General features: G+C 45.2%; 1 protein-coding gene across 2 annotated transcripts in view; it reads left to right on the top strand.

The window, feature by feature from the left end:
* The window catches only part of LOC123771096 (protein FAM91A1), a gene marked incomplete at its 5' end in the record, with an annotated part of 78,638 nt that overhangs the window by 39,666 nt on the left and 12,803 nt on the right, over positions 1-26,169 (top strand). For both annotated transcript variants that reach the window (XM_045763422.2, XM_045763421.2), the window contains 10 exon segments: positions 2,413-2,516; positions 2,672-2,831; positions 4,004-4,155; positions 4,638-4,857; positions 5,135-5,229; positions 5,432-5,629; positions 5,815-5,978; positions 13,749-13,897; positions 18,662-18,722; positions 21,122-21,524. In XM_045763422.2, coding sequence (XP_045619378.2) covers positions 2,413-2,516; positions 2,672-2,831; positions 4,004-4,155; positions 4,638-4,857; positions 5,135-5,229; positions 5,432-5,629; positions 5,815-5,978; positions 13,749-13,897; positions 18,662-18,722; positions 21,122-21,524 — 1,706 coding nt within the window.

Here is a 26,169-nt window from a genome sequence, read left to right as displayed (position 1 = left end):
TCCATACAAGGTGTGAAACAAACATTGCTGGATTTATATATTGACCTAGTACATAGAGTGCCTAAACCGCTTCGTATCGTTGTCCCTGCATGTTCCTTGGTCAGGGGTGCTTGTCGTGGTTCGCGAGTCTTTTCGTACCTTCCAATATTATTGGAACGTCTGTTGATTTTCGATGTGGTTTTCCTCGGGTCTTTTGTCGGCCTCGTTGGTTCCCTTCTGTCATCTGTTTTCTTTTGCTTCGTTTTTGCCTTTTGTTTTGTTTTCGCGACGTCTCTACTTCCAGTTTTGGTGTTCTTCATCTTCGTTCCACACGCCTTCCTGGTGTTTGTACGATGTGTGTTCACGATGTGCCTGTACGTTGTGGGTACGATCTGTGTGTCCGCCTGGTGTACGAGCCACGCCTCCCGGTGGACGGGTGATGCGTTTCGTACCTTGTGTGCTGAGGCCGCGGTGTGCGTTTTGTTTATGGGCGGTATGCTCATGTGTTCGCGTCATTTCTCATGGTTTTCTATGGCTTCTTGCTCGTTTTCTCCCTCCAGTCGTGGCCCTTTGGTTGCTGAGGGTGTTTTGGGTTTATATCTGGGGGTGTCACTTCGTTCTTCCTCTGCTTCCGGGTGTGTGATGGTTTGGCGTGGTGCCTCCTCCTCCCCCTGTGTACTGCTCTGTCTTCTGCGGGGCGCGCACGTATTTCTCCTTTGACTTCCGCATTTTATTCAGGTAACGGTACATACTATGCCTACTGCCTCGAGTATGCATGGCTTTCGGGCACACCATTAGCGCTGCTCCTGGTATGTTACTTGGCTCGCCTGTGTTGTGACACATCCGTGTGTCTGCTTTGCAGGTGAGGTTGTCATGTCTGGCGCCTCTGTCGGCCTAGTGCTTGTTCTCAGTTTTGATGGGGTGCTTGCCTAGTTGTGCTTGTGGGGATTGAGCTCTGGCTCTTGGGCCCCGCCTCTCCTGTCAGTTGACGGTTGTGCAATTTCCTGAGCCTCCTGGGCTCTGTCTTCTCTACATTTGCTCCTGTGGGTCTGCCTCCTCCACATGGCTTCTTGGTGCTTTTTGCTTCCTTTTCCCTCTGACATTGCTCAGGTTCTTTTTCGTGTCTGTGGCTCATTTGGGTGCTCGGCTTCCTCCTGTGTCCCCTTGTGCGTACAAACATACGGACATAAGTACAGAGGAACTGCGGAGGGCCTATTGGCCCGTGTGAGGCAGCTCCTGTATCTTACCACCCATTCCCACTCATATACATGTCCAACCCGCCCTTACACCAATCGTGGGGCTCCACCACCACGTTACGTGGTAATTGGTTCCGCGAATCACCGGGCCTGTTACCGTGCTGGTCATTCCTCTGGTCTTTTCTGATTCTACGCTTATCCCTTTTTTGCCCATTCTTTTGTGCCCACAATGTGCCGCACGGGTGGCGTGTGCCACTATCCCAGTTTCTATTGTTTCGTGAAGATTGGTGGCAATAAACACAAACACTAAGAGACTAACTATCTTTTGTTGCATATACAGTAGTATGCGGGTGATATTTTGGCGGGTGATGGTGCGGGTTGGGCGCACTGAGAGTCGGTCCGGTGTCTCACATGTGTCTGTTCTGGACCACACTTGCAGGTAGACTAGTTATTATTCACTACTCTGCTGGTTATATGCTTGGGTGACGCCTCACCGTTCTCCAAAGGTTGGCAGGAATTTTCCCTGGAAGTAAGGAACGGTTTGAGTTCCATCATTGGTACTACGTAGAGCTTTGCTTCTCTCGTTAGGCTCATGTGTTTGGAGCGAGTATCTTATTGGGATACTCTACTCACTCCGCCACCCTTGTTCACTGCTCCATCCTTGTTTACTCTTCCCTAAGAACTTTACTCTTAGCCTAAGAACTGCCAGTTGGATCGCCGGCGTGGAGGGTCTGGGGCTCTCCCTTCCTCCTCTCGGGGAGGGGGGGGTGTTGCGCAGATGGTAGCGTGGCGACGTGATGACGTCATGCTAGTTTGATTATTTTGTTTGGGGAGTTCTGTCCACTCATTCAGCTTTCGGTAGCAATAATTTCACCAGAATAGGGGTTTGTTTTGGGGCGCCTACCTTTCTGGGTGCCTGTCCCGGTCGATGGCAGACATAGATTGCTCCAAACCACAAGGGGGTTTCTATAGGCCATTGCTCCTCGTGCCTCTCTGAGGGGGCCAGGTTCTGGCTCGTGGTCTCCGGTAGGCAAGAACTCCTAGCACTTTGACTGATGCCTGAAAGTTATACATATCCATTCAGCCTGGATAACTTCGGGGAGCCTCCGGGTCTCACCCAGAAAATGGCGTTTCATTACATTCAACGCTGTGTTTTTTGTTTGAAGCCTTTAAAATGATTTATAATCATCACATCACTGATCATTTTGTTGGCACATATATTTATATATTGTTTCAGAGCCTGGTAAAGGAGAGAGAGAAAGTTGTAATTGATTCCCTGATTGATGTTGGACCACAGAAAGCAGGCGATTTGGATAGAGAATGTGTACATAGTCTTTATACGTGAGTAAAATATATGTTTGTATTTAACTTTTAGGAATTGTAAGTATTTTGTGAATATTGTAATACAATTATGACAATTTAGAGGGCATTGAAAGTGTGTTACAGCAGTGTTACAAACAAAATGACATATAATTAATTGTCTTTCTAACCTTTAGAAAAGGGTTGGTGTACTTGGAAGTGCCCATTAATGACAGTGACTGCATATCTGTGCCACCACTTGAAGGCTTCGTTATGAACCGGGTGCTGGGGGACTACCTGGAGAGCCTCATGTACAAGATCTTCGTTTCAATTGATGAGCATACACCAGTGTCTGAGGTGATACTGAATAGAGAATTCCGCTATGTACAGTATAGTACATATTTGACTGTTCCTGCAAGTGCAAGTGTTGAAGTTTTAAGTGTGATATGTGTGTGTGTTTCACATGTGGTAATATCGTTCCATAATGTTGTAATGCTTATGGCTCGGATGTACCTTTGCATGCCTTCTTGTATACATATATTTTACTGATTAGTTGATTTTATTATTAATATTCTTTTGTTTATACTGGTGCTTTGAGTTCTACTTTATTATTACAAACATTTTTACACACATGCATAGGCTTATTTGCCTGCCTATGTAGTGCATATCTGAAGATTGTGTGTGTAGTGTCCTTGTCTGCTAGAGGGAATAAGGAAATCATAGAGGAGATAAACATTTCAAAGGATTAGATACATATCTAGGCTAAGCATAGCAACCAACTTTATGATCAGGTTGTTTACTGCACTCATATTTAGAACTTGTTATACTCCTCTACTAATTATACATTTTATACTAACTATACCTCCTGTACTCATTACATCGTCCTGTACCCTTCCACCCTTTCAACCTCCTTTGCGTAAATGTCAAGGGAAGAGTTTTTAAGCTAGAAATGAGCAAGCTAGAATTGGTTTCTTACCAGTAGATGGGGTGGATAGTTGGAGTAGCCTCCAGGAGGAGGGTGTGTGCAGTGATACCACTCAAAGGTTTAGAATATGCAAGATGGGACACTATGAGCATAGTTTTCTACTTGTAATTAAAAATAGATAATAAATTGTATCCATATACGCACATACTTTTAATAAAAAAACAGGCAATAATTCACCTGTATATACATATGTATATATGTACAATACTGTATATTTGGATACACAGATCTCCCAATATAATGACATCCTGTCATTGGCTTTATCTCCTCCAGTGTGTTTAAGTAACTTATTCCTTGTGTACAAAACAGTTACACTGTGATTACTTTTCTGCTCTCTCTACCTCATGCTATTTTAGTACATTTGCTTTATTCAAATAACATTTAAAAATATTGTGGAAATATGTTTTTCTTGTACACAATTACAGTATAATGTGTGTTTTGAAGTTTAAGATTGCTATTTTGGAATATGTGTGGCACATAAATCTGTGTAGGTATGTATTAGGGCAAACTAGAGTACTGTACTTCATTATTTATTGTTACGCAGCTGGCTAAAGTGCTGGAGATTGATCTGGCATTGGTGAAAGTAGCGGTGTCACTCTTCTGTCGCTTGGGGTTTGCTCACAAGAAGAACGCAGAGGTGTCAACACTGGAAATGCACCCGTCTTGGGAGTCTGCCATGGCTCCTACTACAAAAAAGTAACTCGCTCTCTCTTGAACCTTCTTTATGTTTACTGTTAAATAATTTGTATATAGTTTAATAGCTTCAGTTTTGGGTATTGACGTGTGATTTATGTCTGTGATTGTGGCAAGAAAGTTACAAAATCTATACAACATTTAAAATATCTGAAAACAGTTGGTGGGCTTGAGGTAAAGTTAAGAAGAATAATGATACATTGATGAATATAAAATGCTTAGAATGCTTGAGTCTTGGAGAAGCAGTAATACTTGATCTAATAACGGCAGCAATTAAACACATAAAGCAACGAGTGTGACAGAGTGAAGCATATTCTTGATATTGCACACTTTGTAAAGACTTCAAGGAAAGTGAGGGCCACAAGAGTGATTTTCAAGTTATTACAACAGTAGTGGCAGTGGGAAGGGTGAACAAAATACTGAATTAATTTCAAGATGAACTATAATAATTTTGACCTGTTGGACGTATGTTAACTCCTGTACAGATTGCCAACTACAGCGGATGATTTGCTCTTGCTAGAGTTAGAATCAGCCCTGGCAGAGAGTTCACTGGGGGAGCATGATGACATGGGCTCGTGCACTCCTCGAACTCCAACCGACGACCCCCTGGCAGCAGGGTTTGCTTTCAGTGGTCAGAGCAAGAGAATAGCATTCCTCTATGATTCAACTCTTACGGCATTCCTCATGATGGGAAATTTATCTCAAGTATGATATGATTATTTAGAGTCCCTCAAATTTACTTATGTAGTACACACATAATTCTTTTACTCAGAGAACAGAATTGTTGCCAGTTTAACATAACTCTGGAATTGTTTTGTTTCTTACTATACTACTGTTTTTATATTTTTACTATAACATAATTATTGTGTATAATTTGTGGTTTTGTATTTTAAATACTGTATTTATTATAGTACAGTATTTAAATGATTTTGAGAGTTATACAGTATTGTATGGAACTTAAAATTTTAAATTTTTATATTAGGGTCTAAAGAGTCATGCAGTTACTATGTTCGAGGTGGGGAAAATGCTCGACGAGGGTTTGGACTCACTTCTGACAGAGCTAGACAAGATACAAAGGTATGTTGAAAAGCTTCATTTTGTGGAGGTGACTTCAGCAATTACTGTAAGAGAGAAACTCTTGCAGTAATTGCTGCAATATTTTACGTCTCATAATAAAGTTGTGCTCACGTAAAAACTGGAAATGACTTTTTGTACTTTTGTGGCATTATTTGTATACAGTATATGTATTCATTAGTATGTAATATGATATAATTTACAGGTCAGATTCTGAAGGTGAGGCTCAGCGATATTTTGAACATGCACTTACTCTTCGAACTTCGGTCACATTCCTTCGTCACAACCGGGATTTGTGTTCCCCTGGGCAAGATGTCCCGCATGCATTGGATTTGATACGTTGGGAGAGTCTGAGCAACCTGGACCCTGCCACAACTGCCCGACTTCTAAAGAAAAACTATCAGTGAGTGCTTATTGACAATTATCATCACAACTCTCTTGTATTTGGATATGTAAATATTCCAATGTTGTATTTTAATTCAAGTTTAAAATGGTTTTAAGGAAATAATTTAACAGATAATCATATCTCATATTAGAAAGATATTTTCAACATTCTAATTAATAATTGTGACGGTTCATTTGCCATAGATTCCTCGTTTCCATGGCACCTCTGAGTTATGAAATCTCAGCCATAGAGGGTGAGACGCCGCCTCACTTTGGACCTGCTATCCCAGAGGTCAACTCTATCTGGTTCAAACTCTTTATCTATCACACTACAGGCTCAGGTCCTCCATCATTATTACTTCCACAGGGTAAGCCACATGAATTATTTTTGTTCTCTTTGTCGAGTCCTTGTACGATGATGAACACTAATTTGAACCAAATATGGGATGTGGCATATATTGGAGATGATGGTGAAATCTCTGCTTAATCAGGTTCTGCTGGCAGATATCATATGATGGGGATAAAAATAAAGATTTTGTTTGGTAAAATTTAACCATTAGAGCTTAGGTAATGTGAGTGAATCACTTTTTTTTTTTTTAATCCTCCAGTAATGTGTGATGTTAGTGCAACAAAACTCTTAATATTTTGCCTGTGCTTACTTGTGGAGTGTGGCTATGTCTGCTGATCTAAGAGCTTTCACAAGCTTTGTCTTTATATTACACTGAGCACTCATGCTTCTGATACTTTGCATTTCTTTACAAATATGGAGTTCTAGAAGTCAGGACCCAGGGCTGAATGCCCTTGACAACATGGGCATGTTGTCAATTTCTTTATCAAAATCTGCTGTTTCTGGGGAAGCCCCTTCGGCTCCCTGGAGCTTACTAGGCTGATATACTAATGTCAGACTTTGGCATCAGTCATGTGTATGGGGTTCTTTGGGCCTACCGGGGACCACGAGCCAGAACCTGGCCCCCCTCAGAGAGACATGGGGAGCAATGGCCTATAGAAACCCCCGTGTGTTTGAAAGCATTCTATGTCTGCCATCGACTGGGTCAGGCACCCAGAAAGGTAAGCATCCCAAAACAAACCCCTATTCTGGTGAAAATATTACTACCAAAAGCCGAACAATTGGATAGAACACACAGAAATCACAATTACGTGATGCATCAAATGAACAAATCCTCAAGGACCGTGACGAGGATTCAAACCTGCGTCTGAGAGCATCCCAGACACTGCCTTAATCGACTGACGTTCTCCCTCCTCGCCCTTACTGAAGTAAGGGGGAAGAGGGAGAACGGCCTGTTGATATAACTCGAGTGCATGGGGGGAGTTGTGTAAAACCCTGGTTTGTGTCTCAGAGGCTGCAGGATCCAGAAAGTTCAGTAGAACTTCGGTTTCAACTCTTTTTGACCATGTCGTAGCTCAGTCGATTAAGGCAGCGTCTGGGATGCTCTCGGATGCAGGTTCGAATCCTCGTCATGGCCCTTGTGATTTGTTCAAGTGGATAGAACTTCCCTAAAAGAAACGAGCAAACAAGCTTGACGTCACACATCGCCGCGCCGTTGTCTGCGCTGCTCCCCCTCCCCGGGAGGGGGAGGGGGAAGGGGAAGCCCCAGACCCCCCACTCTGGCTATCCACCCATCAGTTCTCAGGCTGATGCTAGAGGCTGAGGTCGTGTGCTTGTCTCCAGTGTTTCCAGCGCTTTTGCTTTTGCTTTTGTTTTGCTTTTGAGTGTGGTGGCTCTCTTCTAGGGGTGCAAGAGCCAGGCATTATTCTACAGTACTCAGGCTGCATGCACCTAGGGTTCTCGTCCCTAAGTGCCCTGTAAGTACTGTCCTTGGAGTGTGGAGTTCCCTTCCACAAGTTCCTCGAGGTCTGCCTTTGCTAGGCTGTATTACTACTTGGTTTTCGGCTGCCATTTGGGTGGTTAGGGGGTTTTGTCTTCCTGGTTTACCTTGGGGTAAGAGGCAGCTTGCACTGGTGGGGCGCAGGGTACTGAGCAGCTTGTTTTCACCACTTACAGCGGCCGGCTCTGTTCCTTGGGGTACGTTGTCTTCTTGCGGGGTTTTGTTTTTCTTTTTGGTGCAAATCTCGTTTGAGTGGCATGAGGTCTCGACGGTGGTTCAGATTTTCCTAGGAGCGATCTTGAGCACCTCAATGAGTGCTTGTTTGCTCCTGCCCTTCCCTGGGATGTTGGAGTTCTGCAGCTCCATGTGCAGGTACTCTCCCTTTCGGTTGCGCAGGTGGACAAGGACTTGCATACCCAGGGCCTCTTGGCTTCGACCTTGCGCTTCTTTTCCCTCCTGGAGCTGTCTACGGACTGGCTTGGGGAGGATGTGGAGGCGCTTGGGGCTGTTCCGGGATTCGGTGCCTTGGGCTTGGCGGCGCATGCGTCGTCTGCTTTGTTAAAGCTGTGTGCGCTGATCTGGCGGGATGCGGTTTCCCTGTTCTATGCTTCCCTGGCTTGCATATCAGCAGGCAGTGCTTGCCTCCTCCTTGGAATCAGCCTGGGCCCTGGCTCTTAGGATGTCTTTGCCTTTTTGTCCTTTGCTTTTTGTTCCTTCGGCCGTGGCGCAGTACTGTATATTCAGGCTGCTTCGGCAACTGCCCGAAGAAGCCTGCGGCCTGCAGTGGCGTTGGGTGGCCCCTCCTCCTGTGGGAGGTTCGGGGCTGGCGGGGCAGGCCTCTTCTTCTGTGCTCCGTCGAGTCGTCTTGGAGTGGGTTCACTTGGGTATCGTCGAAACGTCGTCCCTCAGATGGGTTTCCCGTCTGTTTCCAGTGCCGAAATGGGACTGTACGAACCTGAAGGCTATTATGGACTTGTCCCGTCTGAACCCTTGGGTTCATTGCCCCTCCTTTCGGATGACTACGCTGTCTCAAGTTCGGCTCCTGTTCGAGCCGGGTTCTTGGATGGTGTCCCTGGACCTCCAGAACACTTATTGGCATGTCCCGATTCATTCGCAGTTCAGGGACTGGCTTGGCTTTGTTGTTGTTGAGCGTTGAGGTTACCGCTTTCGTTGTCTCCCGTTCGAGTTGAATCTGGCACCTCACGTGTTCACACGCCTTACGTGGGTCGTCGTGGCTTGTCTGCGTCCGTTAGGTGTTTGGGTGTTGGCCTACCTCGATGACTGGCTGGTTTTGGCTCCCAGCCGGTCCAGTTGTCTGCTAGCCAGGGATTTGGTGCTTTCCCAGCTCGCCAGGTTCGGGTTCTTAGTGAACTGGAGGAAGTCCCATCTGGTTCTCTTCCAGGCTCGGTCGTGGCTGGGTCTTGTGTGGGGACTCTCGAACCACTTCCTTGTCTCTTCCTCCAGAGTCTCTCCTCCGGCTGCGGTCTCGCTTGCGCCTGTTTCTAGGGGGGCTCCCAGGTCCTCGGCGGTTGCTCGAGGGTTTGTGTGGGAGCCTGAACTTCGCGATGATGGTCTATCCGCCAGGTCGTATTTGGCATCGTCGGCTGTTCTGGTTCCTTCGGGGACGTCCCTTACGCCTTTTTCGTGATTGCTGGGTTTGACCCCTGGGGGCTTTGTGTCGACTGCTGTGTCGCCGGCTTCCTCTTCGGGTTTTTCGGGGTTTGATGCCTTGGTGCCTGTCCGAGCCCTCGTTTGATGTGTTCCCGGACATTTCGTCTCTCGGTTTGGGCTTTGTGACCAGTGCTCACCAGGCTGGCCAGGGGCAGTGGGGTTCGTCCTTCCATCGAGCCCACAGCATGGTGCGGGAGTTAGCGGCAGTGTGGTTTGCGCTTCGGAGGATTCGGGTCGCTCGCGGATCGATGATCCGGCTCTATTCAGACTTCTCCCCGGTGGTTCATTGCCTGAACCGAGGGGGTTTGATGCGGTGCTTGGCTCTTTGATGCTGGTCGCTTCAGGTGACTCGTCTGCTGAGTTCTCAGGGTTTGGCTCTCCTGACTGTTCATGTGAGGGGAGTGTCCAACGTCTTGGCCGACGGCCTGTCTCGTTTCGTTCCCCTCGTTTGGCTCTCCTGACTGTTCATGTGAGGGGAGTGTCCAACGTCTTGGCCGACGGCCTGTCTCGTTTCGTTCCCCTCTCCACGGAATGGATGTTCGACGCCCACTCCTTTCGTTGGCTCTTCCAGATGTTCAGGCATCCCGAGGTGGATCTCTTTGCATCAGCGTGGTCACAGCGCCTACGTGTGTGTATGTAACGCCCTTCCTCGATTGCGGGGCCGTTGGGGTCAATGCCTTTCGGCAGGACTGGTCAAGGTGGGGGTTCCTGTACCTCTTTCCCCTGGTTCAGCTGTTGCTCCAGGTCCTGACTCGCTTGGAGACCTACCAGGGGAGAGCAGTCCTCTTGGCCTTGTGGTGGCCGGCCCAGCCATGGTTTCAGGCGCTGCTTGCTCGGTGTCCGAACCTGGAAGTTTTTTCCAAGGCTCCGCCTCTTCCAACAGGTCGGCCTGGTGAGTCACGTGGCTGGTTCGATCTTCTCCTTGAGTCTTCGCGTTTGGTCTTTTTGACTCGGGTTTATCATCATCTCTATGGTGTTCAGGTGGCTTCTTTGTTGGTGTCCCACTTGCGGGCTTCGTCTCGGCGGCAGTATGAAGTCTCCTGTCGTTCCTTCCGGTTCTTTGTACGTCTTCGTCGTTGTACTTCGCCTTCTGTTTGGGTGGTGTTGTCCTTTCTCTCTTGGTTGTTCCAGGACCGTCACCTTATGCCTAACACTATCGCCTCGTATCGTGCGGCATTGGTGGAGCCACTTCAGCTTGCTTTAGGTGTTGATGTTACTTCTGTGCCGTTTTGCAAGCTGTCTCGGGCATTGTTTCACCTCCGGCCTGCTCATGCTCTGCCTGAGCCGTCCGGATCTTTGGGCGGAGTGCTCTCTTTTCTTCCTTCTCCTCGGTTTCTTGTGACATCTTCGGTTCAGGATTGTTTCTCCAAGGCTCTTTTTCTGTTGGCATTGGCCTCTGGGGGTCGGGTTGGGAGCTTCATGCTCTCCTTCGGTCTTTGTGATGGTTTTGTTCGTTTGCAGCCGTCTCCTTCTTTTCTGGTGTAGATTGAGACTGCTGCTTTCCAGAGGGGTCCTTGGGTTGTTGATGCTTGGTTGGTCAGACTAGGGGTGCATCATGTTTTGTGTTTGGTTGCAGCTCTTCGCCGTTATTTGCGCACCACGGCTTCTGTGTCAGGGGATGCGCTTTGGGTTGAGCCTGTTTCCCTTTTCTTCCCTGTTCGTGGTTGCGGGTCTTCCAGGTCATCCGCAGAGTTATTAAGGCTAGCCAGCCTGCGGTCTATCCCCATGCCCATGATGTTCGTAAGTTTGCTTCTCTTGCTGCCATCTTTTGCAACATGTCCTGAGCTGACATTCAGGCACAGAGCTTTTGGCAGTTGAACAGGGTCCTGGCTGCTCGTTACCTAGTGAACGTCCCTGGGCCTCGTCGGCCTGTGTTGCTTTGGGTCGGCGGGTGTAGCCAATTGTCTCTACTTTGAGTTGAGGAGGGAGCAGCGACCGCCTCCCGGGTAAGTCCCTATGTTTTTCCTCTATGGGTAGTTAACTCCAGGGAGCCAAAGGGGCTTCCCCCAGAAAACCAGCATTAATATGTAATGAAATGCCATTTTCTGGGTGAGACCCAGAGCCTCCCCGGCATCCCTCCCATCCGCTGGTCGGCGGTTTTTCGCGTGTTTTGACATCCAGCCTCAGAACTGACGGGTGGATAGCTGACATGGGGGGTCTGGGGCTGCACAGACATCAGCGCGGCGACGTATGACGTCATGCTCACTGGCTCGTTTCTTTTAAGGGAGTTCTATCCACTTGTTCGGCTTTTGGTAGCAATATTTTCACCAGAATAGGGGTTTGTTTTGGGATGCTTACCTTTCTGGGTGCCTGACCCGGTTGATGGCAGACATCTATCTTGAGGTTATCTTGAGATGATTTCGGGGCTTAGCGTCCCCACGGCCTGGTCCTCGACTAGGCCTCCTTTTTGTTACACATCCCCAGGAAGCAGCCCGTAGCAGCTATCTAACTACCAGGTAAATATTTACTGCTAGGTGAACAGGGGCATCAGGGTGACAGAAACATTTTGCCCATTTGTCTCCACCTCCACCGGGGATCGAACCCGGAACCTCAGGACTACGAATCCGAAGCGCTGTCCATTCAGCTGTCAGGTGCCCATGAATGCTTTCAAGCACATGGGTGTTTCTATAGGCCATTGCTCCCCATGCCTCTCTTAGGGGGCCAGGTTCTAGCTCATGGTCCCCGGTAGGCCCACAGAATTCCATACACATGATTGATGCCAAAGTCTGACATTAGCATATCAGCCTAGTAAATTCCGGGGAGCCTTCGGGTCTTATCCAGAAAATGGTGTTTCATTATATTCAACGCTGGTTTTTTGTGTTAATTAATATTGGTTGTATATATCATTTGTGAAGACTCTATGAAGATCTTCAACTTTCACATTGTTTATTGGAGGCACAAAACAGCTTCATAATATTCTTTCAGGGTTTCCATATTTTTTGTCAATTTGAATAACAATGAGAGCAGAGAACAGCCACAACCTACCTTTCATACAGGCTACAACACAAACACCATAGGAAGTCAATCACAAAAATCAGTCAGAGTGCCTTAAAGAGTTTGAGTACCTATGGAAGCTGATCCTCTGAGACAAATGAATGATCAGAAAGTGAACCAGGCTGGGGCAACAAGCATGAATTGCTAGCAACCAGGATAAAATGGGCCACCTTGGAACCAACCAAATAACGTGACCTACAAAGTTTTCCAACTTCGATAAGGCAGTTTATTTTGCAAAACAAATAAATATTATATATCTGTAGTTTTCATCAAGACAGAGCCCATTACACACAGAAATCACAATTACGTGATGCATCAAATGAACAAATCCACAAGGGCTGTGACGAGGATTCGAACCTGCGTCCAAGAGCATCCCAGACGCTGCCTTAATTGACTGAGCAACGACATGGTCAGGAGGAGTTGAAACCGAAGTTCTACTGAACTTACTGGATCCTGCAGCCTCTCCGAGGCACAAACCTGGGTTTTAAACAACTTCCCCATGCACTCAAGCTATGTCAATAGGCCGTTCTCCCTCTTCGCCCTTACTTCATTACACACAGAAATCACCCTTGTGGATTTGTTCATTTGATGCATCACGCAATTGTGATTTCTTGTGTAATGAAGTAAGGGCGAAGAGGGAGAACGGCCTATTGACATAGCTCGAGTGCATGGGGAGAGTTGTGTAAAACCCTGGTTTGTGCCTCGGAGAGACTGCAGGATCCAGTAAGTTCAGTAGAACTTTGGTTTCAACTCCTTTTGACCATGTCGTAGCTCAGTCGATTAAGGCAGCGTCTGGGATGCTCTCGGACGCTGGTTCGAATCCTCGTCACGGCCCTTGTGGATTTGTTCATTTGACAGAGCCCATCTAATGCAAGTGCATACTGATATGTGAGTGGAGCCACATACACAGGAAGCCTGTGGTTCCATCCAGAGATGAACAAGTCCACCAGTGGATTGCTGAATGTGCTGCATGCACACAGAAAGTAGGCCTCACCTGACCCTATTCTGTCCCAATTACACAAAACTGAGAAAGGCCAACTACAAAAACATTCAAAACTTCCCATATATGAAATGATGTAAAGACTATATCCCAATAAGTCATACGTATGACAGTGGCTGAGACCAGCAATTATTTTGGTGTACGTATGCTGTCTGGTGGAATTTTTCTTGATTTTGGGTTGAGCTCCGATTCTCAAGATCCCTTAACCTCAAAGAGAGAGAACCAGATCCTGTTGCAGGCTCTTGATAAGCATGGGTGGGTGTCGGAGGCCTGATGCATCTCCAAAGGCTCGGCTAAACCAGCACTTAGCTTGAGGAGCTACTGAGAATACCACCAGAAAAGGGCATTTCAATAAATTCATCATTTATTTTGATGTAATATCATTTTTGGTTGTTGAATGTGTACGATTTATCCAGTAAGATCCATAGCTCGGTTTTTCCCCGAGCCATTTTAATGCAAGACATTCCTACGTAATATTATAAGTATTAATACTGTAATTATTGCTCAAGTAGATATTTGTTAAGACTGTAAAGCATTTACTGTACAGTATTATGCTTCTTATGTATTCACTTATTTTCTAAAATATCTTTGAGACACTTGTCTTCTCACTGGTTTCTTTCAATTAGGCGAGAGATTACGTCGACTGCCTCAGTGTTTGGTAGGTTATGAAAAAGTATTAGTGACACCATGGGGCCATGATCCAACTGTAGTTCCACTTGCTGCACTCTTTACCACTGTCAATGAGGCCCTTATGCACTCACCAGTATTCATTCAGGTTAGTAGTGAATCTTTTTTTTTCAATTGTATTGTGTATTCTGTCATTACTTTGTTTAAATTATAGGGAACTAGAGTATTGTATTTACAGACATATTAGCCTAATTAATGTATCTTGATTACAGTTACTGTATAACTTGAAGGTATTTGGCTCACACAGTTTACATGTGGTTAAATAAAGCATTGAGTGTAATGAAATGCCCCATTTTGGGTGACATCACAGTAGCTCCCCTTAGTTTAACCCTTCAACTGCACCGCCTCCAAATATGACACCCCCCCAGTGCGCAGAAAATCAATCTTTTGTTTTTTTAAAAGTGTCAAAAACCCTTCCCTCAGTATGGGTATGTCAAAAAATATTCGAAATTTTATTTACTTTGGCTGCTATGGGGTCCGTAAGTTGGCGCATGACGTCATCATTCCCCGTTTGCCCGTGACGTACATTCCCAGGGCCAGTAGGGTGCCCGGGGTGGGGCGGGCGAGTTGCCGCGAATATATTTTTGTTCATTTTTTGCGCACAGTTCCAAATATATTTTATTTGTTTTTACATGCTAATCCTATGTATAGTGAACACGTACACTATATTATGACAGTAAAACATCCGTACTGTGCGAGGACACTGTGTTACATGCATGACACTTGTGTACACATATGTTGCACATATTTGCCATGTATCATGCAAATTTATGTATATATACAATCTATTTACAGACTATACACTGTCACACACTATATACATTCACCATCAACACATTCTGAACACTGCGAGTGTGAGCTGTCACACCCAGTCAGCCCTCCCTCACTCCTCCAACATTGTATTCGCCAACATTACTCTTCCCATCATACAGTTATTCACACCAATGTTTCATGTTCATTTATGTATATTTACAACATATGTACACACTATACACTGTCACACACTATATACATTTACCATCAACACATTCAGAACATCGCGAGTGTGAGCAGCGACACACAGACAGGCCCTTCCTCACTCCAACATCTTACTCGCCAACATTGCTCCTCCCACCATACTGTTATTATTTATATTACACTATTTACACATGTTATATATACCTATCTATATGTTTTATTTACCAGAACTATGCAAGTAAGCCAGTATTGTGTCCAAACAGTACAGTGGCCACCATACACTGCATGAGAAATCACACAGCAGATAGCAAATGACGCTACGATTACGACATCACCTCCCTCACCAAAATAGCTCCACTCAACATACTCTTGTTGCTGTTATTACACTATATATATATACACACACACACACACACACTATATATACCCATGTGCATGTATGTTCCCCATAGCGAACTACGAAGCTAGTATGGTGAGCAAAACAAGAGTGGCTGCCACACAGTGAGGCTACCTCAATTCTCTCCCTTCCTCCCTCCCTCACCAAAATTCCTCCTTCCACAATACTATGCACAACGCTACTTATAACCACAATCTTGGTCACTAATTCTTGTAAATGAATAATTGACCACAAGTTTATTTTGAAAAGGAACCTAAGAAGTCGTTTGAAGATTCCTAGATGGACAAAATAATGCTGTGGTGCTGTGGCTAGCGCTGTGAACATTGTGAACAGCATTGAATCACTGATATTTGAACATTGTACCCAGTCATTATCACACTCGGGCTCTTCTATAATACTAGCATGGCTAAATAATACAGGTTATATACTGTATATATTTTGACATTATTAGGCGATGCTGTGGTCACACGCTGAACAGCAGTGCTGTGCACTCATGCTGCGAGCGCCATCCTTGGTTGCTCACTTACTACTGAGGCTCTCACACCCGGGAATGTGAACCATGATATTTTGTAAAGATGGCGTCTGTTTACAAGAGCCCTGAGGAAGCTGATGTGAACCCCATGTAGCCGCGGGAGTTTTGAATGGAATGTGAAAAATACAAATACCTGGAAGCGCGTAGCGCACCCCAGATGTGGGCCTGCAGGCACGTTGCGCAGTTAAAGGGTTAAGCACTGGCAACATAGGGTCATAATTGACATGCTAAGATTCTGTGACAATCTCTGCCCACTGGGAAAAAGTACTATATCTCATTGACTTGGGAGTGGGAAGTGAGTAGGGGTTAAAGATCAACCCACTACTGAGGCAAACTGTTCTTAAAATTTAAGAAGTTATAAAATGCCCCAAACGAACTTCAAGAATGGTAATTAGATAACTACAAATCATAGCTCATGAAAACAATCACAACATTTTCCCTATGCTCCACTTGGTGGCAGGCCAAACCTCTCGGGACTCTTAGTTTCCTGTTTGTGTCTCGTTTCTGTAGAAAATATGTTTTTGTGTAATGATGGGACTCTGTCATGAGGAAGCTAAGGGAGCTACTGAAATGCCACCTAGAAGATGGTGTTTCATTACACTGAAAACGTTTTCTACAAAAACAAGACACCTGAACAAAAAACAAGATACTGTATTAGAAAATAGCGGTGTTAACCATGTGAGTAAAAAGGTCAGGATAACTGGACACAGGGGAGAAACCACAACCATGTGGAAGATGCCTGCTGCAATGGGCTTTACCAGGAAGGAAATTGCTGCTCAACCAAAAAATTGACAGATGCCCCAAGTCTGGATTTGAAATATTGATTAAAAGAGGAGAGAAAATGTTTCCTGGACTTCATACTGATGGAGATCAGGACACAGGGGAAACAGGGATATACTGAAAAGGTAACATGAAATGAAGAAAATGAGAGAGAACTGTGCCATGTCACAAGGCAACAAGACTAGGAACTAGAAAGAACAACACCACCCAAGAATCCTGTGGTGCCAGCAAAAGCCACAGCCTACTGGTAGAAAATGAGACCCACACCAAAGAGAACAAAGCAGGCTTCATGATGAGAGAGGGCAGGGGGGACCATGCCTGACCAAGATGGAAGATACCTGCGATAACAAAGACCTAACCCAGGAGTGAGACTTGGGAAGCAGTGCATAGATTCAGAAGTACTGAAAGAAGAGTACTGATGAAAAAAGTGGAAAATGCAAGCAAGAAAGGCCCCACTAATAATAATAAATGGCAAGAGATAACAGTCTGAGGCAACAAATGTTACCTATAAGGAGTCATGGTAAAGAATAACACAAGTGTCCACTTGAGAAGAGGTGGGATGAAGGGGTCAGGCAAGTTAGGGTGAAGCACACAGCAACATCATGTAACATCTTTGAAGACTGCCTCGAAGAAACCTTAGAAAAACATCTACACAAAGATCAGTGCAGATTCTTATGCCACTAAGAGAGATCTGACTGCTGAACAATATGGAGAGACTGAGCTTTGAGAATGCCACTAGACAAAAGGCAACAGAAAAGAAATGACATAAACTGTGGTTGAATGGACCACATGGAACAAAGAGAACAACATAGCCTGCACAACCTCCAGTATGAGTTGCATAAAGAAATGAACTCAAACTTGGGAAAAGGAGAAGAGGAAACCAGGCCTGATAAAAGACATTCACAAAAAATGCTCCATGAACCAAGAGATAAAGCTATATAACCAAAAGTATTTGCTAATCTGCTAATGCTAACAAAGTTCATAGTGGATACCCGAATGTCACTTATGTCTATAGAAAAGATGGCTCGCCTACTGTCTGCCCCAACAAATGAGGATGAACATGAGAAGTTAGTGGACCACAGTTTCCTCGTTAAAGAGGCACCGAAGGTCATCCAGACATGGGTCAGGGCTGCTTATACCTTAGATGTTGTGCTTCAGAAAGATAATGTGCTGCTCCAGTAGCAGGTTTATTATTATACCAAGCCCAAAACCTCTCCAATGTCCACGAATATGATTAAATCCATCAATTGTTGACAGGAGAGAAGGATGAAGTCCAAAAAAAGCCTTCTACAGAGTTCACCTGCATAGCTGGAGACCAGGTGAATCCATCTCTGAACAGAGAAGGAGCTATCAGGAGTCAATCCAAATGGAACAAAAAAACCAAAACCTTGCTGGTGACAGATACCTGGAGTGTGTTTCGAGAGTTCTTCTGCTCCCCGAGCTAGGCCTCGACTTGTGATAGCTTGGTCCAACAGGCTGTTGCTTGGAGTGACCCGCAGGGTCACATATCCACTACAGCCTGGTTGGTTCATCACTTCTTGCAAGAACCTGCAGCATGTCCTGCAGCACATCAAGGAAACAGGGATATGCACCCAGTGGTAGGGAAACTTGCCTGACAAGGCATGAAACGGACCCTTTGGACTAGGGTACTCGTCTATTGGTCAAAAAATACTTGCCCTATTGCCCTGGATACATGCCTGGCCGGCTGAAATAAACATTTGGTGGGCTAGGGCCCTCGTCCAGCAGGCCATGCATGCATCCAGCAATCCAGACACAAACTGTTGAAAGACCAGGAAAACAATCCATCCTGAGAAGTCAGGCTCTGAACTCACTGAGGGAGACATCACAATTTAACCAGCAGTGAAAATGAAATAAACACAACCTCCCTGAAGCATGGGTATTGGGCTGTCCCCACTGACACTTGTTGAGCCGGGCTGTCAACAGTGAGAGAATACAAACTTGGCTATTGAACATGTCTGTCGCGCCCTGTGGTGCCAGTGCCTGCAGCTCGGGAAGCTTCTGATGGGACTTACCCAAAAACAAGGTTTGTATTCCCTGTAGGTAATATGACCATAACAGATCGGTTAGTGAAGTGTGAAATTTAAAAAACAATTATTATGTTTAGTTAGAATGAAAGGATTAATTTCAACAAAAAAGTTTCCATAACAGCGTTAATGTTTTTTCAGGCATATGGTTGGTATCATGATGTCTGCATCCAGCATATTCCATTCCCCTTGGAAAGTTCCAGTAAGTATTTTGTGTCAAAAAACTCTTTCAAGTCAACCATGTCTTAACACTTTCTCGTCTCCACCCCGTGTTCCCTAGACTACCTCAAGGTGTGTCAAGTGTTGGCCATGAATGCGTGGGCATACTCAAATATGTATACTCTTTTAAGTTTTCTCACGTCAATGTTCGTCTTACGAGGTTAATTTTGGTATCTTTTCGCTCGCAATAGAATTCCCTACCGGGATATGTACATATGAAGTTCAAAAGCTCGGCGTGCCACCCGCACCAAACTCACAAATCGACCGAGGGTTACCCGTGAGTGCGCAACACCACCAAAGTGTGTCTACTCTTTGTGGGATTGTCACTTCAATTCTCATCCTTCGTCATTCAATATGGTATAAATTAGTTCACAATAGAATTCCTTGCAGGGGTATATTCATATAAAGCCCAAAATCCCAGCACACCCCCATCTCCCCCACAGCAAAGGTGAAAGTCAGCCAAGTGTTAACCATGAGCGAACATGCATTTGCACACCCACAACACCTGCACACAAATGTGTATAATCTTTTTAGTTTGATAATGTCAATTTTCTTGTTAGGCCTTTCATTTTGGCATCAATTTGTTTGCAATAGAATGCTTTACAGGGGAAAAAAAGGCTGTACTTACCACCCAATGATGTTTGTAGAGCATGAGTTGAGCATTAGGCTGAACCACTCTACCTGCTCCAGGAAACTGTTTCCTGAAGTTGCTCAACCGATGTTTTATAGGTGGAGTGGATGGTGGGGAAGCATTACTGCTTATCCACCCAGTATGTTCTCTTGCGATGGTACAAGCCAGAGCATGGTGCAGCACACAGTGCCACTTCACATGACTTGCACTTATATTTGGTGTCCTACCTTTTACCATTTCTGAAGCAAACATGACACTTCAACCCTTTCTGGATGTGAAATAAGGAACGGTTCTATTTGTTGATCAGACGTTCTGGTTTATCAACAATACGAAGGTTTCTCCTCCCTTTAGCTCCAGAAGGAATAATCTGACTCGTCTTCTGAGTCAGATGATGAATTATCATGTCGAGGTGAAGATGGGAATGGTGGCTGCCTCACATACTATGGTCCGGGTGTAATAAATAAGTCAAAATCCCAGAGGAATGATTGGTACTAGTACAGTCAAGCCTGGTGTTCCAGTAAAACTATCTACACATGGTGGAGTGTTGTCAGTTGACCTGGCTTCACCAGAACGTTTGTGTTTCCTACATATGGTGCATCCACATGTGCCTGTGGCGGTAGGGGGCTCAAAATCAGCACTCCCCTCACTTTCAAGTTCATCCTCACTTGCTGTTTTAGTTTCAACAAACTCACTATCTACATCACTGTCACTTTCGTCACTTTCATCTTCAAAATCAGAAAAATTGCCAACTATAGCCTGTATTTTTGTTGGGGTTAGTTTCACAGCCCTGTATTTTTAATGAACCTTGATGCCACATAGCCCCTAACAGAAAATGGGAAGACAGTAGCACAAACTTTAAAAGACATCCCAAAATGATCGGATTAAAAATGTAATTTTAACAAATATATTAAAATCGCACGTCGTAGACGTCCCTCCTGAACATCCTCCTAAACATTAATTATGAACGTTGTACATTATATGTCCCTCCCGAACGAAAGTGTTAAAAATTAATTGACTTGTGGTCTGCCAGGAGCAGTACCCGCCAGTGCCCGGGACAATCTCTCTCACCCATTCCACTCCTCTTGTCCCCTCTTTCCTCCCCCTCCACTTTCTTTTCCATCCCTTCTCCCTCTCATCCCATATTCCCCCCCCCCACACCAAAAAAAATAATACACATCTCCCTACCCTCCCCCCTCTCCCTTTCCTTCTCCCTCCCAACCTCAGACACAGACATCTCCATTTATATATAGAAGGGGTACCCAGGTCTCTTCCTCCCCTCTTCACTCCCTCTCCCTCCCCTCTTCACTCCCTCTCCCTCATTACCACTCGTCCCCATTCCCATGGATAATCACGAAACTTGGGTCTTTGTTATCCCTCCAGTTGTCTGTAGAGCTTCTCTGACTTTCTAGATGGTTTCCCAGTGTGTGGTGGTGAATTGTCTCACTCTCTGCACCTCTACGAGGGGGACAGGATTTGGCTCAGATCCCCAGTAGGCCAAACAGAACTGCCATGTCTGATGTGACTCATTTGCTGGGAGCAACCAGGGCTCATCCAGAAAGAGGCATTTAATTGCATTCAATGCTGATTGTTCTTTTTATAGAATGCTTGATTTGAGATTATTGATAATATATACATTAGAGAACTAAAGTTAAGGAATGCAATAGACAACAACAAAATTTAACTGATGCATTCTTATGCAATATTGACGTGTGAACGTGCACTAATAAAATGTATCGATTGTTTTCTTGCAGAAATAGTAAATCATCCAGCTGTTCAGGTGTTGGCAAAACAACTGGACCTCCAGCATACTTTTGGATTTATCAAACTGGTGGCTTTCCCTTCTGTGGACACTCCAGGCCTGACCTCTCTCACTGCAGCTGAGATTACCACTGGCATGCCACAGGGGGCCACAAGCACCCCTCACAAATCATTCATTGCCAACTCCTCTGCCATCACCAGTAACAGTGAAGGATGCAACAAGACGGCGATTGGTAATGCATCAGACGATAGCGCCATTTTTAATTGCTTTACTCTTGATTCTGGCCTCTCTGACAACAATGCAGACACAAGCAGTGCTTCCATTCCTCAGGTGGTCAGCTTCGATGATGTCTCCAGTATTGTTCTAGACAAACCAGGGAACTTGAATATTCAGAGGTAAGGAGAAACTAATTTTGTACAAATTATATTGGTATTAAGTAAAAATGGTACTCTTGTAAGCATCTGTTGGAAAATATCTCATAACCAATGATAATATATCCCAGCTCTGTGTTTTTTCTTTTCTCTACTTCTTCCATCCAGGGTGTTGATTCATCTCCTGTCTCCTCTAATTCCTTTTCTTACCCTCCTTATATAGTGTGTTTATTATCTACTCTCTATGTCCAGATCATCTTAAGAGTATTTCTTTCATTCTTCAGTGTGATCTCTGCAGCTCAAAAGTTTATCTTTTTCTGCTGTTTAGACTTGTCTATTTATTCCCAGTAGGAATACCTGAAGTTATTTACAGGATTCTTTGGAAGGGACCCCTCCACAACTCCCAGAGCATGCCTCTGGTACTTCCAAGTAAATAAGTAATTATCAAAAGAAGGTAGCCAAGCTGGGAAGACTTGTGTAGCAGTGATACTGCCAAACCATAGCCCAAAGCCCAACAACGTGGCTGAAGTATGTTGACCAGACCACACACTAGAAATTGAAGGGACGACGACGTTTCGGTCCGTCCTGGACCATTCTCAAGTCGATTGTGAAATTGAGTCGAAACGTCGTCGTCCCTTCAATTTCTAGTGTGTGGTCTGGTCAACAAAGCCCAACCTCTGAGATCTGTGTGACATGAGGCCATGGAGAGCAGGCAATTATAAATCATCCATAAAACTGGGGAAAACCTCCTCTAGGAGCATTTAGGCATCAGGTGGCAGGCTTGATCACCGGCAGTCTCGGCAAGCTTACTCCTTCCCTCTTTCACCTAGTACTGCCTGTCCACCATCTGTAACTTCTGCTACGCCAATCATCCGCTTATCCTTTTTGGCTAAGTAGTGTTGGCCTTTTCTGGAATATTATGTTCCTCTGGGGGGACATTGTTTTGCTATTTGTTTATGCTTCATGATTGTATTTATGCCACCTACATTTTGTGTACTGTACCATTCCATTTTGCTCTGACCATGGCTATGGTTCCCTTCCAAGGAGTTGGCTTGTATGTCCCTTTACCCTACTAGAGATACTTGCTCTGAAGAGGTTGAAGGCTCTAGTTTATTAGTAAAAAAAAGTTTTCTTAGCTTTGAAAAAAAAGTCAAGCTTTTCTGTTGGGAGCCCCGTCGGCTCCCTGAAGCTATCCAAACTGATATGTGCTATATTAGTTTGGGGTCATCAGTCACAGGAGTTCTTATGCCTACCAGGAACCACGAGCCAGAACCTGGTCCCCTCAGAGAGGCACATTTAGCAACGGCCTATGCGCTCCTTACATTTAAAGTACTGTATGTCATAATTGCCATTGACCGGAGAAGGACCCAGAAAGATAGGTGAATCAAAACAGACCACTGTCTGGTTAACCTGTGCAAACTACATCTGAAAAGATTAAAATAACTCTCCTAGAAAGAAACCCAACAAGCTACACTTCATGTAACTAGCACTCACGCTCTGGAGAGGAAGCCGGTAGCCCATCACTCCAGTTCTTGAACTACTGGAGGTCAGATCAGTCACCTCTGGCTTCAAGTTCCTGTTCTAGATTTTTGCCCTGTGTGGCTGTTCGAGCTGTGTGGTGGCCTGGTGTCTTAGTGTACAGGAGCAGCATGTGCCTAGGTGCTCCGTGAGTACTGCCCTTGGGTGTCACAGTTATTTTCCCTGTGGTATTTGGGACTCGCTCCCCGTTGAGGACTTCCTTGCTTGAGGTTTTCTTTGCCCTTGGTGTGCGTCGAAGGTCTTGGGGCTTTCCGTCTGCCCATAGGAGGATGTTTTTGACTGGGGTTAGCTCAGTTAAGCTAGTTCAGCCAGCTTTACTTTTAACGTGGCGGGCGATGTTTCTCTCTGACTTTTACTTTGCTTGTTGTGTGATTTCGGGGATTTTGTTTTTCATTTTCTGGTGTTTTTGCCGGTGTGCACAGAGGAGGTCTGCTTAGCTACTTATTAGATTCGCCTAGGTTGTGCTGGTGGTTCTCCTCTGTTGCCCTCAAGGTTTCACGGCAGCTATTGGTAGTCGGTTTGCCTGCTATAGACAAGGTTCTACTGGCTTAGCTGGCCCCAGTGCCTGGGCTTCCTATAGGGCTTATTCCCTTTATGGGTCCCTGGAAAACTCCTGTGGGCTCGGTCATACCGTGGATACTTCTTCCGAGTCCACTCTCAACCTGTGTGAAGTTGAAGGTTGTTCGTTGCCCCTGCCTCAGGAAGACGGTCATCCATGCTGCCTCTGTCATGCTGCCTGCTGGGTCAGGGACACCTATGACCCGGAGTCTTGCGGGATTTGTTCCCACTTGTGTTTCAGTATACTCATCTCTTATCTAATGATCGGGATCAGATGGCGGCTACGTTGCATGCTCGGTTCTCCTTCTTGCAACGGGGCCAGATTGGTTGCCCAGTTGGAAGCCCCAGAACTGCCCCGCTTGGATTTGGAGGCGTTGGTCGCTTTGGCCTTGGTTACATCTGTGCCCCTGTGTTTCTACGTTTTCTACTTTGCTTTCCCGACTGCAATGCATACGTCACCAATGTGCATATGGCAGATGCTTCACGAAGCTGTCGAAATCCAGCAGAGAAAATATGAGAGCAAGCATACAGGGCCTGGGAGGAAGGTCGAGTTAGAGTCCTTGATGGTCTCTTCTCAGACTAGCCTCACCTGGTCCTTATCCATGTTGGTCATTCGAATCTCCTCAATGCTTGAAACACTTTAAGGGACTCCAAGGGTTCTCATCACATTTATAGATTAGTGAATAATAGGCAACTCGGTGTTGAAGACACCTGGAGCTGAAGGCTTTAAGTAATAGCTGGCAGTATTCAGAAGTGGTTCAATGGAAACACCCCAGAAAGCTTAACAGTAGTTTACTGCATTTACAAACTTAACCACTAATACAATGGGTGCTTGATTTACTTTAGATTGCCATCAGAAAGGCTATGGTTGCATTAGCGAGACTCTTAACGTCTGACTAATCGATTCTGATCCACTCGTGGAGAAACACCTAACTTAACACAATTGACAGCCAATCATTAACACGGCAAACCTAACTGCCGGTGTGCAAAGGGTCACAGGAGTTCCAACAGGATACTCGGGTAATGATGATGCACAATAAATCACAATGGCACTATCAATGGGACAGGCAATAATCATGCACAATAATTGTCACACAATAACTAAATGTGTGGTGTATGTGAAACTCACATTCACAGACAAGTGTAATGTTGTGATACCACACAGATAAACATGCATACACCGTCACGTGTCTCCACCTATACTTGGGGTCAGGTATGAGAAGGTGAGAACTGTGGTTGATCCCTCAGATCAACACACAGACACACAATAATAGAACACAAGATCTTGTACTTACAGGTAGGCTACCTCTCCCATTCACTCACTCATGCACATTTATGCAAGAACTCATAGGTGGCCTGACAGCTGGTTTCGCTCGTTATGACGGGAGACACTAACGACAGGCTTTCCCAACAAACCGTACTTGACACGGAGGGTACTCGCAGGAGGGCGTGCTGTATGCCTAACAGACAGACACACACACTTGATGGCACTGGTAGATACCTGGTTGATACCTGGTTGATGGGGTTCTGGGAGTTCTTCTACTCCCCAAGCCCGGCCCGAGGCCAGGCTCGACTTGTGAGAGTTTGGTCCACCAGGCTGTTGCTTGGAGCGGCCCGCAGGCCCACATACCCACCACAGCCCGGTTGGTCCGGCACTCCTTGGAGGAATAAATCTAGTTTCCTCTTGAAAATGTCCACGGTTGTTCCGGCAATATTTCTTATGCTTGCTGGGAGGACGTTGAACAACCGCGGACCTCTGATGTTTATACAGTGTTCTCTGATTGTGCCTATGGCACCTCTGCTCTTCATTGGTTCTATTCTACATTTTCTTCCATGTCGTTCACTCCAGTACGTTGTTATTTTACTGTGTAGATTTGGTACTTGGCCCTCCAGTATCTTCCAGGTGTATATTATTTGATATCTCTCTCGTCTTCTTTCTAGTGAGTACATTTGGAGGGCTTTGAGACGATCCCAATAATTTAGGTGCTTTATTGCGTCTATGCGTGCCGTATATGTTCTCTGTATTCCCTCTATTTCAGCAATCTCTCCTGCTTTGAAGGGGGAAGTGAGTACTGAGCAGTACTCAAGACGGGACAACACAAGTGCCTTGAAGAGTACAACCATTGTGATGGGATCCCTGGATTTGAAAGTTCTCGTAATCCATCCTATCATTTTTCTGGCTGTCGCAATATTTGCTTGGTTATGCTCCTTAAACGTTAGGTCGTCCGACATTATTATTCCCAAATCCTTTACATGCTGTTTTCCTACTATGGGTACATTTGATTGTGTTTTGTACTCTGTATTATGTTTAAGGTCCTCATTTTTACCGTACCTGAGTACCTGGAATTTATCACTGTTAAACATCATGTTATTTTCTGATGCCCAGTCGAAAACTTTATTAATATCAGCTTGAAGTTTTTCAATGTCCTCAGCCGAGGTAATTTTCATACTGATTTTTGTGTCATCTGCAAAGGATGATACGAAGCTGTGACTTGTATTTTTGTCTATATCTGATATGAGAATAAGGAAAAGCAGTGGTGCAAGGACTGTACCCTGAGGTACAGAGCTTTTC

The sequence above is a fragment of the Procambarus clarkii genome, chromosome 65, assembly GCF_040958095.1.
Source record: "Procambarus clarkii isolate CNS0578487 chromosome 65, FALCON_Pclarkii_2.0, whole genome shotgun sequence".
In the NCBI taxonomy this organism is placed as follows: domain Eukaryota; kingdom Metazoa; phylum Arthropoda; class Malacostraca; order Decapoda; family Cambaridae; genus Procambarus; species Procambarus clarkii.
Note: the sequence above shows the minus strand (reverse complement) of the source record. Positions and strands in the feature narration are given on the sequence as shown.